The 13,120-nt window shown below is 37.5% G+C and overlaps 1 protein-coding gene across 1 annotated transcript in view; it reads left to right on the top strand.

Annotated features, from left to right (window-relative positions):
• retreg1 (reticulophagy regulator 1) overlaps positions 1–12,500 on the top strand; it is a 15,498-nt gene extending 2,998 nt beyond the window's left edge. The window contains exons 4-9 of the mRNA XM_058395982.1: positions 9,234–9,360; positions 9,452–9,536; positions 9,737–9,859; positions 9,983–10,053; positions 10,132–10,255; positions 10,402–12,500. Of these exons, the coding sequence (XP_058251965.1) occupies positions 9,234–9,360; positions 9,452–9,536; positions 9,737–9,859; positions 9,983–10,053; positions 10,132–10,255; positions 10,402–10,835 (964 nt within the window). The 3' untranslated portion in view covers positions 10,836–12,500. The remainder of the gene's footprint in view (positions 1–9,233; positions 9,361–9,451; positions 9,537–9,736; positions 9,860–9,982; positions 10,054–10,131; positions 10,256–10,401) is intronic.
• Positions 12,501–13,120: the final 620 nt, after the last annotated feature.

The raw sequence follows: 13,120 nt of genomic DNA, 5'->3' as shown, positions 1-13,120 counted from the left end.
TGTATTTACAGGCCACTGTTGATCTCAGTCAGGCTCTAACTGTTGTTGTCACTCCTAATAGTTGTCTTCTGTTCTCCCAAACTCCCTACCCCTTATCATGTCCAACACGTTGCTTGCATGTTCAAAGCAAGAATTTGATTTTGATAGGTTACCATGGTATCCTTAAAGCATCCACATATTATTATGTCTGTGATTTCTGGATAAAGTATTCATGACACACACATATAACTGTTTATATATATCTACATCTTCATTTGTATGATTTAAAACAAAATCAAGGTCTAAATAACAATATTGTGGTCCTCAACAAGTTCCATAAACAAATAAATAACTTGAGATGACCCAAAAGATACAGCAGATGTTAATATGTATTCATTTCTTCCCCCAAATCTAAAACAAGACTAAAATAACACCTTACCTATTTTCACAAGCTTTAACAAAGTAATTAGCAGCCAGGTGTTACTAAGAAAGTGCCAAGAATTCCATTTGAATCATCAAGAAGTGTGACTGCCGCTATAAACGCACATCTTTACACAGTTTGGTGTTTTGGAGCAGTCAGGTGTGTCCACATCATGCCCAGAAGTACATCAGCCATGACCTCAGAGACACAATTGGTGTTTCTCATCAATCTGGGAAGGCCAAACAATTTGAAATTCACTATACATTATGAAGGATTGTTTATAAACCTTCAAGGTAGTTCCCAATCTTCCCAGGAGTTGATGTCCCGACAAATTCAGCCCAATGTCACACTGTTTAATGCTCAGAGAAAAACCCAAGACCTACGCCATGTGATCTACAGGCCTCTGTAAGCACATTAAATGTTTCTAGGAAAAAGAATCCAAAAAGTTGCATGATTTAGATTTGCAAAACTGCACCACAAAAAGTTCTTGAATGATAACCTTTGAATTGTCTGAATAGACCCAGGTGGAGATGTTTGGCCATCATCTACAGCACCATGTTTGGGGAAACACCAGCATATTATTACATTATTACAGCTTAAACCAACATTCAAGCGTTATGGCAGATGGATGATGATTTGGACTTATTTGGCAAAACAACATTATGATGAATCCCTTTTATAGCAGCATATTCTTGAGACAAATGTGAGGCCATCTGTCCAGCTGGCTCGAAATTGGGTCATGCAACAGGACAGTGATCCCAAGCACACCACAAATCGATGCTGTGGCAAGATTATAGGAGGGCTGTGCATAAATGAATGCCATTAGAAATCAGTGAATTGAGACTCCTACAGAAAACATTATTGTTGCTTAAGGTGGTTCTACATTCTTACTAAATTAAAGGGAGTTTTTTTTTCCCCCACATGCTTTCTAAATATTGCTGGATGTTTTAGGTAAAAATGAATACATATTGAAATTGGTTGTAAGTTAGTGAGGAATAACCTTAACCAGTTTCTCTTGAAGGTGCTCCGAATGGCCATTTAAAACAACTAAACAAAACAAAAGAAAGATTTTAGCAAGTAAAATTATAATATGGAGCAAAAATCAGTGTGAAAAGATGAGAACCCTTCAATAACAAACAGCCCCCTCTGTTGGCCAAAGTCGTGTAATGGCAGATTAACCAGACACCACTGCTGCTCTGTCTCTGTCTCACTTAGAGTTCTTTCATGTTTGGGGTGAAATAGGTGAGGTATGTGGGTTTGAATGCACAGCAAAAGCTCTAGTTGTAGACAGGTTCCCCAAATTGGGACTACCAGAAACGGGATGTCTGTTAACCCAATTCTACATTTAAATGAAGGAGAGTTTAGTCTTTCTCATTTAACACATTTTTTATTCATATTAGCACAAAGTTTTGTAAGGTTTAGTGTGACTACTTGAAATATGACCTCTATCTACCTAAAAACATTTCTATTAAGTATTGCTTATATTCATGCTAATATTTTAACTTGGCCTTTATCCATGGAACATTTATTTTTTAGCAATAAAAAGAATTTACAGTTGGCTATTTTTAACTTATGGTTATTTATTAGAACTCAAAGTGGGGTCCCTGAAGCACAACCCAGGGTCTGTCATTTTCTTTTATTAGGTACAGTGGTGGAAATCACAACATTTATGTTTGTGGTTAAGGTCTAGGGTTAAATGGGTCCTGTAACATTTTACTGTCTGATGGTTTATGAGAGTAGACAACCGGCAATCAAAAGGATTTCACACACACCAGAGGAATGTGTCTCAGTATGTTTTTATGTATATACAGAGCCATTCTTTTAATGCCATATGGCTGGTCAACAGAAAAGAATGTACGTGACACAATGCTGAAAACAGTAAACAGTCTTGAACATCCACAAATCAATGAAAAATAAAACAGGGGCTGGACCATGGATGGCACTAAAGGACCGAGCAAAGTAAAACCAAAAACAAGTGTTGCTAAAGTGAAGCAATAGTTTTCTAACTAAAATCAATATAGCCTCTACTCTACTACTTAAGCTTAATGCGTGCCCATTAACAGAAATTCTAATGATTGGCACATACCTCTTACCTAGGGTGTTTAGACAAAGGGATGTTCCAGCATAGTGAGATGACAAAAAAAATGAAGTGTGTCTATGTGTGAGTTTGAGGGTGTAGGTATCAGTGTTGATATGTGTATGTGGCATTCATGGCTAAACAGTGGCTTAAAGTATGTGTTATAACCAAAAGCATGACTGGAGGCCTCTCTTCCCAAGTGCTTCTGGCTGAAAATTTTGCAACTCCTCCTCAGCGCTCTGATTTTGATTGGCCACCAGAGAAGTGGAGCATAGTCAAGCTTCATGTCAGGCATTCCTTGCCCTGCACAGGGATAACATGCAAAGTGGGCCTACGTGCTCTTGCACATATCACAACCTGCAATTTTCCAAGTTACTATGTTTATTAATAAGATTATAAAGTCATTAGCTGATTTGATTGTTCATGTTAACTGAGTTAATACACACTTGAGTAAATAAAAAAAAAAAAAAAAAACACAGCCTATAAATAATCAGCTTGACTTAATGTGTCCTGTAACTGAAAAATTTTAGGAATAGAAAGCTCTGTGACTAATAAATAGAATAAATAATTATAAATAGAAAAAATATATAATTTAATACATTTAAATATCATTTGCATTTACATTTCCGGGATTTGGCAGATGCCCTTATCCAAAGTGACGTACAAGAGTGCTTTGAAGTCAATGAATACATTAACACTGGTTCAGTAGGTCACAGACTTGTATCATCAGCCTAAAAACTGCATTGGGAGGATCTTTTTTTTTTTTCCTTTTTTTTTTAAAAAAATTCAACATACAACAATACATAAAACAAACGGTAAATTTTAGAGGTAGTTTCAGGACTAGGTAGGTCTTCATCCGGCATTTGAAGACAGTCAGTGACTCGGCTGTTCGGACATCTAGGGGAAGTTCATTCCACCACCTTGGTGCCAGAACAGAGAAGAGTCTAGATGTATACCTACCTGAGAGATGGTGGGACCAGTTAAGCAGTGCTAGTAGATCGGAAGGAGCGAGGTGCAGTGTGAGGAGTAGTAAGAGCATGCTGGTCCATTTTTGGCTTTGTAGGCAAGCGTCAGTGATATGTGCACTGAGTAGGTCTGTGGAATGTGAAATTTTATAGTTAAAGGGGTTTGAGAACCAATGTGTTAGAATGTAAGTGGTCTGACAGCATTTCTTGCTGCCAAAACGCTCATTCAGTACTGCTGATTTTGTTTGTTCTAGAAGCAGTAGTGTTGTGAAATTTGAGACCTGTATTTGTCTGGCCATCTGTCAGCATGTGACATGTGTGATGGTTAGGATGACACTGCCATTTCTATGTTTTCTGAACTGCTTGCACTTCGTTACTAGTCTTACTGCAGCTGCTCACCAATTCCACCAATCAGAGGCAAGAATACTATTTAGTTAGGGGTGTGCCAGTATAACATAGTCCTTGATTTGTGGAAGGCTGTGTGAGCAATGTGTAATATCTACAGAGTGCTTGCTCATGATCACTGCATTTATCAGTCTCATAAGGCCAGCTTATGTCACATTGATTAAAATAATAAAAAAGTTCTTCTATTTTTTTGTTTAGACAAGGACGAGTGCCATGGCATTCGAATTTTTTTTTTTTTTTTTTTTTTTTTTTTTATAAATGGAACATATAAAATGGCCATTTATTCTCATGATCTATTGTAGTAACTGTGAATCCCTTTAAAATGCAAACTAAAATAGCTCTTGTGTCATTTATAAGAATGGTGTAATACTCTAAATATAATATGTGACACACATAAGCAACACTACACCAATGACATGTACATACATAAGGCAGGCTGTGTGTGGTACAATATACAGAAAAGTGTCATTTGATACATTTTTCTCACAAATTTTAAATGGGGTCTATGTTAGGCATGTGTGTCACGTGTGTGTCACACGATAACCAGCACGTCTTCCTCCGTCTGATAGGTATGGAATGTTGTGTGGCTCTGCTATTTTTAGACCGTCCTGGTAGAAATAGTGAAGCTGGGGTCTTGCTCCACATAAACAGTGGCAGCTGTGGCTTGGGGTGGCATGTAAAGTACCATAGCATGTCACAGAGCCTTGAACATTGAACTTAGGTTGCATTCACACTCAAAGATTGAAAAAGAACACTTTCCACACAACTTGATGGTCACAGTCTGAGAGATGATGGAAGAAAATCTTGGATCAGGGATAAGGTAAAAGGGCTGTCATCAGATTATGAGAAAAAAGGGGTACTGAGGTATAATTACAGAGTAAAGAAAAATGTAAATATGAGTCTCGTATTAATGTACTTGTTTAATATGTAATCATTTTTATAGTAAGTCATTCATAGAGACTTGTTTGGTGGATGTTCCACAAAATCTAATGCTCACATTTTTAAAATGTGTTGTAATTTAACAATTGTTAATATGGTAATGTTTTTGGTAAAAGGTACTGGATGTAATGAAGTACAGTCTTTCTAATATGTTATCGTTTCTATAATTAATGTAGCGCTGTAATTATTCACAAGGCAAATATGTTTTTTTCCCCTTTAAAATGATGCTTAATATAGAAATGATAACATATTAAAATGTCTACTTCATTACATCCAGCACATCTTTAGAAAGCTTCACCACATCACCAAGAGACCATGCTGTCTCCATGACGTACCTGTCATACAATGACTGAGGTAGCAGATTAATTTTAGTTACAATTACTTGTTTGAATGCCATAAGTTAGTGGAACCTTCTAGCATTAGTTTTTGTTGGTGTGTTGGAAGCAACAAGTGTTTGTGTTGTACTAGGGAACCTATCTATTGTGATGACAAAAAACAGTGTACCCTTTGGTCTATGAGAGAGGCAAAGGTTGTAGTGTTTTCAGTGCCATTCTTCACATTTGTCAGCTGTTGCTTTCCTGCTATTTTTACCTCCTGTCACTAGGCTTGTTAGATTCTCAGACGTGTTGTTTTTAATGTCGATGTAAAGATTAGTATAGGAGACAGCTGCTTGTATTTAGTCACTTGTGTCAACAGTTGTCAAATTTAAGCAAGTTAATTGAAACTTATAATAGAGAGAGATTACTGAGGAATGCTAAAGTTGCTCGTGTGATATATATTTGTAGTGTGTTGATTATAAATCAGCACGTGGCAGCGGAGACCAGACTGCTTTCTGCCATTTCCTTGTAGCAAAACATGACCCTCACTAACACTTTTACAAGCCGCTTTGGATCATGTGGGAATCACACGTCATTGAAGCTTGGCCACCCAGCCTACCCTGTGTTGGGCAAGCCGTCTTTTCTGGCACCAGAGCTAATGTAGTGCTGCGTGAGCCTGCCTGTAGATGGTGAAATGCTAATGTGAGCCACATTGCTTCATAGTCACACCTGCCATTTGGCTGCATGTGATCAATTTCACAGGAAATTGCGTCCATTTGGTGTTTAGGCCTGGAACACGATGGGTGGCAGGTGGGTTACATTTCGTGGAAGTGTCTCATAACGCCAAGTGCCCATGTTTTCGACTAATTGTGAGAATGTACATTTGCTTGGACTAGTATCTCTTGTATTATCATTAGCATGTTAGTTATGGGAGTCTGGAGTGCAGTTGTTGAGACATCTTTGTTGAGGCAGAGTCACAGCATGATAAAGGACATGATTTTCCCTAATAGATACTGTCCTCCTGCCAAGGAGTCCTGTGATGAGAGAAAGTGGATCATTCAGTACACACATCTCCATCTCAACTCTCAGAATACATTAGTATTTTTTGTCTAACATCACCAAGTTCTCCACATTGAAGGCTGTTTGCTGTTTCCATACCTATTATCATCCATATATTATATGCATTTGTTTCTAAATATTATTTTTCCTTTCAACAACTAAATATTTTCGTAAGCTTAGGACTTTTTAGTTGTATTTTTTTTCGACCTCTTTTGTATTTCGTTTCAGTGTCCTAATAACCTTTTATTCAAATGTTACATGGAAAACATTACTACAGCTACTAGTAATCAACAACTACACTGAAATGAATAGACAATAGTAGGTAGTAGAAATATCTCAACTTGCTGATGGGCTCTGCAAGTCTAAGGGGTTGAACATGTATAATTTATATGATCACACTTTCATGGCTTAGCAGCAGGAATGGATGAGTAAACCCTAAACCTTCTTCCCTACCTTACTATGTATCAGTATATTATACATCCATTATGAATATTTGAGTAATCTCTGTGATGTCTCTGTCTTCTTTCTTGCAAAATAATTGTTTTAAAATTTGTTTTTATCATTCAATGTAGGATAAAGATTAAGCATTGTTTTTATAACATCAATAACATCTCTGAATTCGGTTCAGATTCTGTGACTTTACATTCATGGTGTATATATTATGGGATGTATGAGACAGTCCTAATGGTCTTTATCTTGTGTAACTGAAATCCTGATGTTAGATAGCTAGGTTCTTGATGAAAATTTTCAGTGAGAAAACCTACAATGTTGAATTAGTCCACCTTCACTGACATAAAAACATGTAATAGGCTACATATCTGAGATTAAACAGGCACTGCAAAGAGTTCCTCAGAGGTCCTTAGACCAATTGCCCCTCCTAATGATCTGTAACCACCCATGCTATATTCTTCTATACCTCTCTTAAAAATCCCTACTGAGTGGAATGCGCTTGTACATTGCTGTGAATTTCATTAGGGCCCAATTTTTGGGAATCCATTTCAAAGCCATAGTCTATTGTTCTATACCCTATGTGAGCAAAAGTATTTGGACCTGACCATCATACCCATGTGTGGTGTTGAACATCCTATTCTAAAGTTGGTCCGCCCCTTTGCTGCTATAACAGCCTCTGGTATTTGGGAAGGCTTTGCACTAGAATATTGTACATTCTATACAATTGCAAAATTGGCACCAACAGTTTTACATTTATGGCTTTTGGCAGATGCCCTTATTCAGAATGACTTGCATATATCTCATTTACACAGCTGAGCATTTGAGGGTTAAGGGCCCTAGTCAGGGGCCCAGTAGTGGCATCTTTGTGGTCCTGGTATTTGAACTTATCAGTAGTCAAACACCTTAAACACAGATGAGTGTGATGCTCAGTGGAAACCCCACATATGAGTGTGATGCTCAGTGGTTAAGGTGTTTTGCTGCCCACATATGAGTGTGATGGTCCAGTTCATAAACCTTTGCCCATATAGTGTGTATACTATAGTTATGAAGGAATAGTAGATATGGTGTAGGTTAAACATTGTGTTTAGTGCACAATTTCCAGAAAAACTGGACATGTAGTACTTTTGTTTGACATCAGCTGACATCAACATCAACACCTCCCACAAATTCAGAAGGAGTTTTCTTGCCAAGCTGATGCAAGACATTAGTCTGAAATATCCAATTTTGCTGGAAACACGGTGTAATTTTTTAATGAACTATTATCACAAAAATACACTACACAGGCTTCCTGGATTTTTAAGAACACTGTGTTAATACTAGCCAGACATGATTGCATGACACTTCTCCTGTTCAGCCACTGCCCAATGGTGTTCTAGTGACTGGGGAGGCTACTGAAATTCATAGAACTCACTATAATGTTCATGGAACCAGATGAAAGGACTTATGAAAGGGCTTTGTGACATGGTACATTATCATGCTGGACATAAACTTGGTTAAAGTCATGGATAAAGTTATAAAGGGATGCATATGGTCTCCAACGATACTCAGATAGGCTGTAATATTCAGTAGAAGCTAAATTGGTGTTAAGGAACCCAAAGTGTGCCTCTGTTCTCAGGCTACAGTGAGCACAGACTAACAAAAAATGAACAGCTGAAGATTGGAAAAAAACATCACCTGGTCTTTTTCCAATCTTCAAATGCCTACTTTCAATAAACCTATTCCCAGTGTAGCCTCAGATTGCTGCTCTTGACTGACAGATGAGAGACCTGGTGTGGTCTTCTGCTGTTGTAGCTCATCTCCTTCAAGTTTTGACATGCATTCTGAGATGCAGTTCTACTCATCACATAAGAGTGGTGGTTACATTACCCTTTCTATGAACTAGAAAGTTTTTGCCCATTCTCCTGTGATCTTTAATCAATGCAAATGGTAATGCCAACTCAATTTCCACTCTATAGAAAAACTATAGATTGTTGTGCATGTAAATCACTGACCTTATATTTTTCCTCTTATTTTTGAAGCAGATAGATAGTATTGGAAGTAGAGAGTAGTAAATGAGGTAGCAAGAGTACTTAGATTGTGCAAGCAAAGTGCTCTTGAAGCTATAGGAGGTGAAACCAGATGACATATTTTGCACGCACACACACAGACACACACTATGTACTCACTCAAAAATATTAAGGTATATTAAAAATATTAATGTGAAACCCTAAATCTTTCAACCACAGACATGCATTATGGCTTAATGTTACATGTGAAGAACATGTTTCAAAGAGGCATGTTAATGATCAGTATTAGCAAGAGAGGAATTCCATGAATCCAGTTAATGAGAAGCTACTGTGGCGGTAGTTAAACTACAGCAGCCTTGTCTTATAGAGGAAAGTAACTGGGGAAAAAACGGAAGAGGCTACTTCTAAGTAGCGTTATTTTTATTTTAAAAAGGCCTCAAACTATATCTATACTAGCAGGTTCTGACAGTAAGTGAGTCAGTTATATTGCTGTAAGTTGTGAATTAGCATGGCACTAATGACCTGTGGTGTTTAAGGACCAGGTTTAACATTAATGCTATTTGCTCTGATTCTGTGATGAGACTACTAACCCTTACATTGTTTTTCTGACTGCAGTTGGGAGCTGGTGGACTCCAGTCAGGAGAGCAGGTCTAGAGCAGAAGCTCAGTTTACAGACTGCTGGATGAGTATCAAGCTGTTCCTTGCGGAGACGTCGTCTTTCAAACAGCAGAATCCGGGGAAGGTGAAGGCATAGCTAATATTGAACGATGGATCTGGTTATGTTATGCAGCAGGAATATAATATTAAGATCCTGCATTTTTTTCTTGTTGCAGTTTTGCCTTCTGGTATGTAGCTTGTGCTTTTGCTTAGCCATACTGGGCAATTACATTCCAGGAGTTGTTATTTCATATATGATAGGTAAGTGCATCAGATTTACTCACTAATTGTTGGAATATAGATGGTTTATTGATCCGTGTGAAAAGAACTGCTAGTGACGAAGTTGAGCAGCATATTTCAAAAGCAATTTTACAGCCAAGACATAGGTAATGTTTCTTCAGTTTCTCTAGTTCTTGCAGATTGTGATGCATGTTATTGTTCTTTTCATCCAATTGCCTCAGTGCTAGGCATTTTCCTGTGGCCTCTTGTGTCATCACACGAATTTGGGATGTGGCTGGAACCAGTTCTGCAGAAACTGAACTTTGGAGTGGGGCACTTCCTGCAAAAGATTAAAGAGAATCACGGTAATCAAGTTTGTTCTATCTGATTAACCAGAACATGCATACGTACACAACAGATTTATCTTAATTCATGGTAACTGATAACGGCAAATGAGAATTGCAGTTATTTGTTTTTCTCTAACCCAGAAAAGAGATTGCTCCAAGCAGAGGCTGAGAAAGAAAGCATTGAAGCTGATCTGTCCTCAATGTTCCCAAAGGTGGGTGAACTTTTTAACCTTTTGGCAGCCTTTTGAATGTGAATGGAGAGAGGAACTGATGCGTATGCTTTGTTATAGCTGGACTCCACGGTGTGTAGGGAGCTGTCTGTATCAGACACAGAAGTCTCTGAAGTAACGTGGACTGATAACGGCACCTTTAACTTATCAGAGGGACACACACCTCAGACAGAGAACTCAGAGGGTGAGCTTGTCTGTCCTTTCAGTTCCTTTATATGGAGTTTTATCTGTTCTTTGCTGTTGCAGTTAAAGGAAACTCCTTGCTTATGAAGGTCTAGATAAGCAGTATATTACAGTTGTAATGAAACTTTCTTCTTTCCTCTGATTTAGATCTAGATCATCGTAGTGAGGAGGAGGTGTTCTCCAGTGGCCTCACTGACTTTCCCTCTGTGGATAACGGCACAGGGACAAATGGGGATGATGATGACCTGAGCATTGGCCTGCCCATCACATCCATCCCCCAGCATAGAGAGGCTCGAGGGACAGGTGTGGGGGACGAGGCTGTGGTGACTCAAGCTTTGGGACTTCTTCAGAAGACGGCCGAGAACGCCATCACAGCGGCCGTCACTGCTGCCATACAAGAACGACTAGAGTCAGCGATTGCTGAAAACACAGACAGTGAGGCTGAGGACTTTGAGTTGCTGGACCAGTCTGAGCTTGAACATCTGGAAGGTGAGCTGGGCCTGGAGAAAGTGAGTGGAGAACCTCAGTCCAAACATGCCAAAAATGCTGGATTTTTCTCCAAACTGCTTGGGCACCAGTAATGACAACACCCTTGTAATGGGGCAGAGGTGTAAGCAGAAAACAGTCCTAGAGACTGGGGAAGGTCCAGATTAATGGCGGTATTCCATTGTTTTTTTTTGTTGTTTTTTTTTTTTTAATGTTACAATGTTTCGATTAAATCACCTTGCAGTAAATTCCAAATACATAGAGGAAGGATGCTTCTTGTACATTGCTCTGTGAAGTTTTGATACCTGCAGTTTTTTTTTTAATATATCTTCTTCATATATCTACCTTGAAGTGATTTCAGGCCTGGTCCCAATTTTAAAAGAAATTCCAGGCCTGGTCCATAATTTAAAAGAAAATTTTCTTTTATATTTTCAGGACTGATCTCCATTTAAAAAGAAACTTTCGTCATTCGTTTGTATGGATTTGTGATGAAAAACATTTATATGTGCTTTTTTGAGGAATTATATTGGCTATACTCAGTGTAAAACTATGGGAAGAGTGACAACGTAATACATTAGACACATTCAACTCAAACCAATCAAATATTTAAACAAATTAGTTGGGGGGGAAAAAACTCCTAAAATGTCTCCTTAAAAAGTCCTATACAATCAGTTTTGCCTGAATTTTTTTTTTTTTTTTTTTTAAATGAATTACACAATCAATTCACAGTGACATCACTCTCAGACTTTCTTTTTACATGGGGTGCAAACTTAACAGAGGGTAGTTAGTTATTAGAGACAGTCTCATTCTCTTCCTGCGAATTGAACCTGCTATTAAAGTCAATGAGTGATGTGCAGATCCTCTCCTCTTAGCACCTTCTTTCCTGATAATATAGATGTACAATATACATAGCTCAAAGGCCAAAGAGATATGGCCTTTCCCAAAATGACAGAGTTGTCATGAGGGTTTCCACATGAATGACTACATCATAACCAAAAACTATTTTTTTTATCTGTAACTCAAGCAGATAACCATGAAATATGTAGTTATGCTGCCTATTATGTTTTTTTTAGGTGTATTTTTAAAAAAAATAAACCTTGTTTTGGAGTTGGATGTCTCAGCACTAGATTTTGCATGAATAATCCTTTTATTTCTATTTGCACCTTACTTAGAGCACACTGACACTGAGCTTAACTGATTTTAAGTTTTGTGTAAATTTATATATAAATATAAAAGTTCCACATAGGAACACCTGTACACAATCATGCAGTTGTCTAATCAGCCAATCAGCAACTGTTTCATGGGTGGAAATGGTGGCCTTGTTGATGAGAGAGGTCAAAGGAAAATGAAGATGGATTAAATAAACAAGACAAAAAAAGATGTCTCCTCTTTATATCCAATGAGGGTTAAATCATTACTTTTTGAGGTACTTTATGTCTGTCTGAAATTACTTTGTAAATGTACTATGAACTGTACTATGAAATAATGTAAGCAGCCTAAATTATTCTGGTAACACAATTACTCAATATCTACTTTTCTAATGTGATTATTATGAACACCGTCCAAAAAAATCATTTGTTTCAGTGTCAGTGTTATTCCAAATGCATCTGAATGTACTATTTCTTTCTTTCTTCTCGCCTGATAGATGACTTCACATACATATTATGCCTGTGTGAATTGTGTGTCAGAATGAAAGAACATAAAATATAGCTGTATGTAAATAATCTTAAAAGAATGTGATTAAAATATGAAGACTGAAAGTTATCTGTGTCTTGCCTGGGCTCTGGCTCTATGTTTGCAGCATGCGATCAAACTGGAAGGTCATGAAAGGCTGAGATGTCAATAGAAACTGAGTCATCTTATTTAAGCTAATGCAATAAGCAGATGTTTTTCCTAACATGCTGTTCTGCTGTGTGGCGGCAGGGGGCAGTATAAGCTTCTGCATACAAATGCCTTTGTATGCTGTATCCAGCTTAATTCAGTAATAATGAAATTTGCTTCTTTTTTTTTTCATCTTTATCACCATACTTTAGTAAGTGTGATGTACTGGCATCTATCTACCTACATACTAAATGTACAAAAGTGCCACCTCATCAACATTAGAGACACCATTATTACTCCATTATTTACTTAAGATATTAAGCTATTATATCATTTTTATGAACATGGAGGCTGTGTATTTTACATAAAATGACCAAGATTTAAAAAATGTTTAGGTTAGTTTGTAGTATACTTTTAACAACTTTTGTACAATAAATATCTATATAAGTGATCAACTTTTTTTTTTTTTTTTTACAAGAATGTTTTCTTTCAGTTAAGCGCTGTGTAGCACATCAGTGAGTGTCAGGAGCCACACAACACACTGAATCAATTATGAAGG

Source organism: Hemibagrus wyckioides, linkage group LG07 (genome assembly GCF_019097595.1).
Source record: "Hemibagrus wyckioides isolate EC202008001 linkage group LG07, SWU_Hwy_1.0, whole genome shotgun sequence".
Taxonomy (NCBI): domain Eukaryota; kingdom Metazoa; phylum Chordata; class Actinopteri; order Siluriformes; family Bagridae; genus Hemibagrus; species Hemibagrus wyckioides.
Note: the sequence above shows the minus strand (reverse complement) of the source record. Positions and strands in the feature narration are given on the sequence as shown.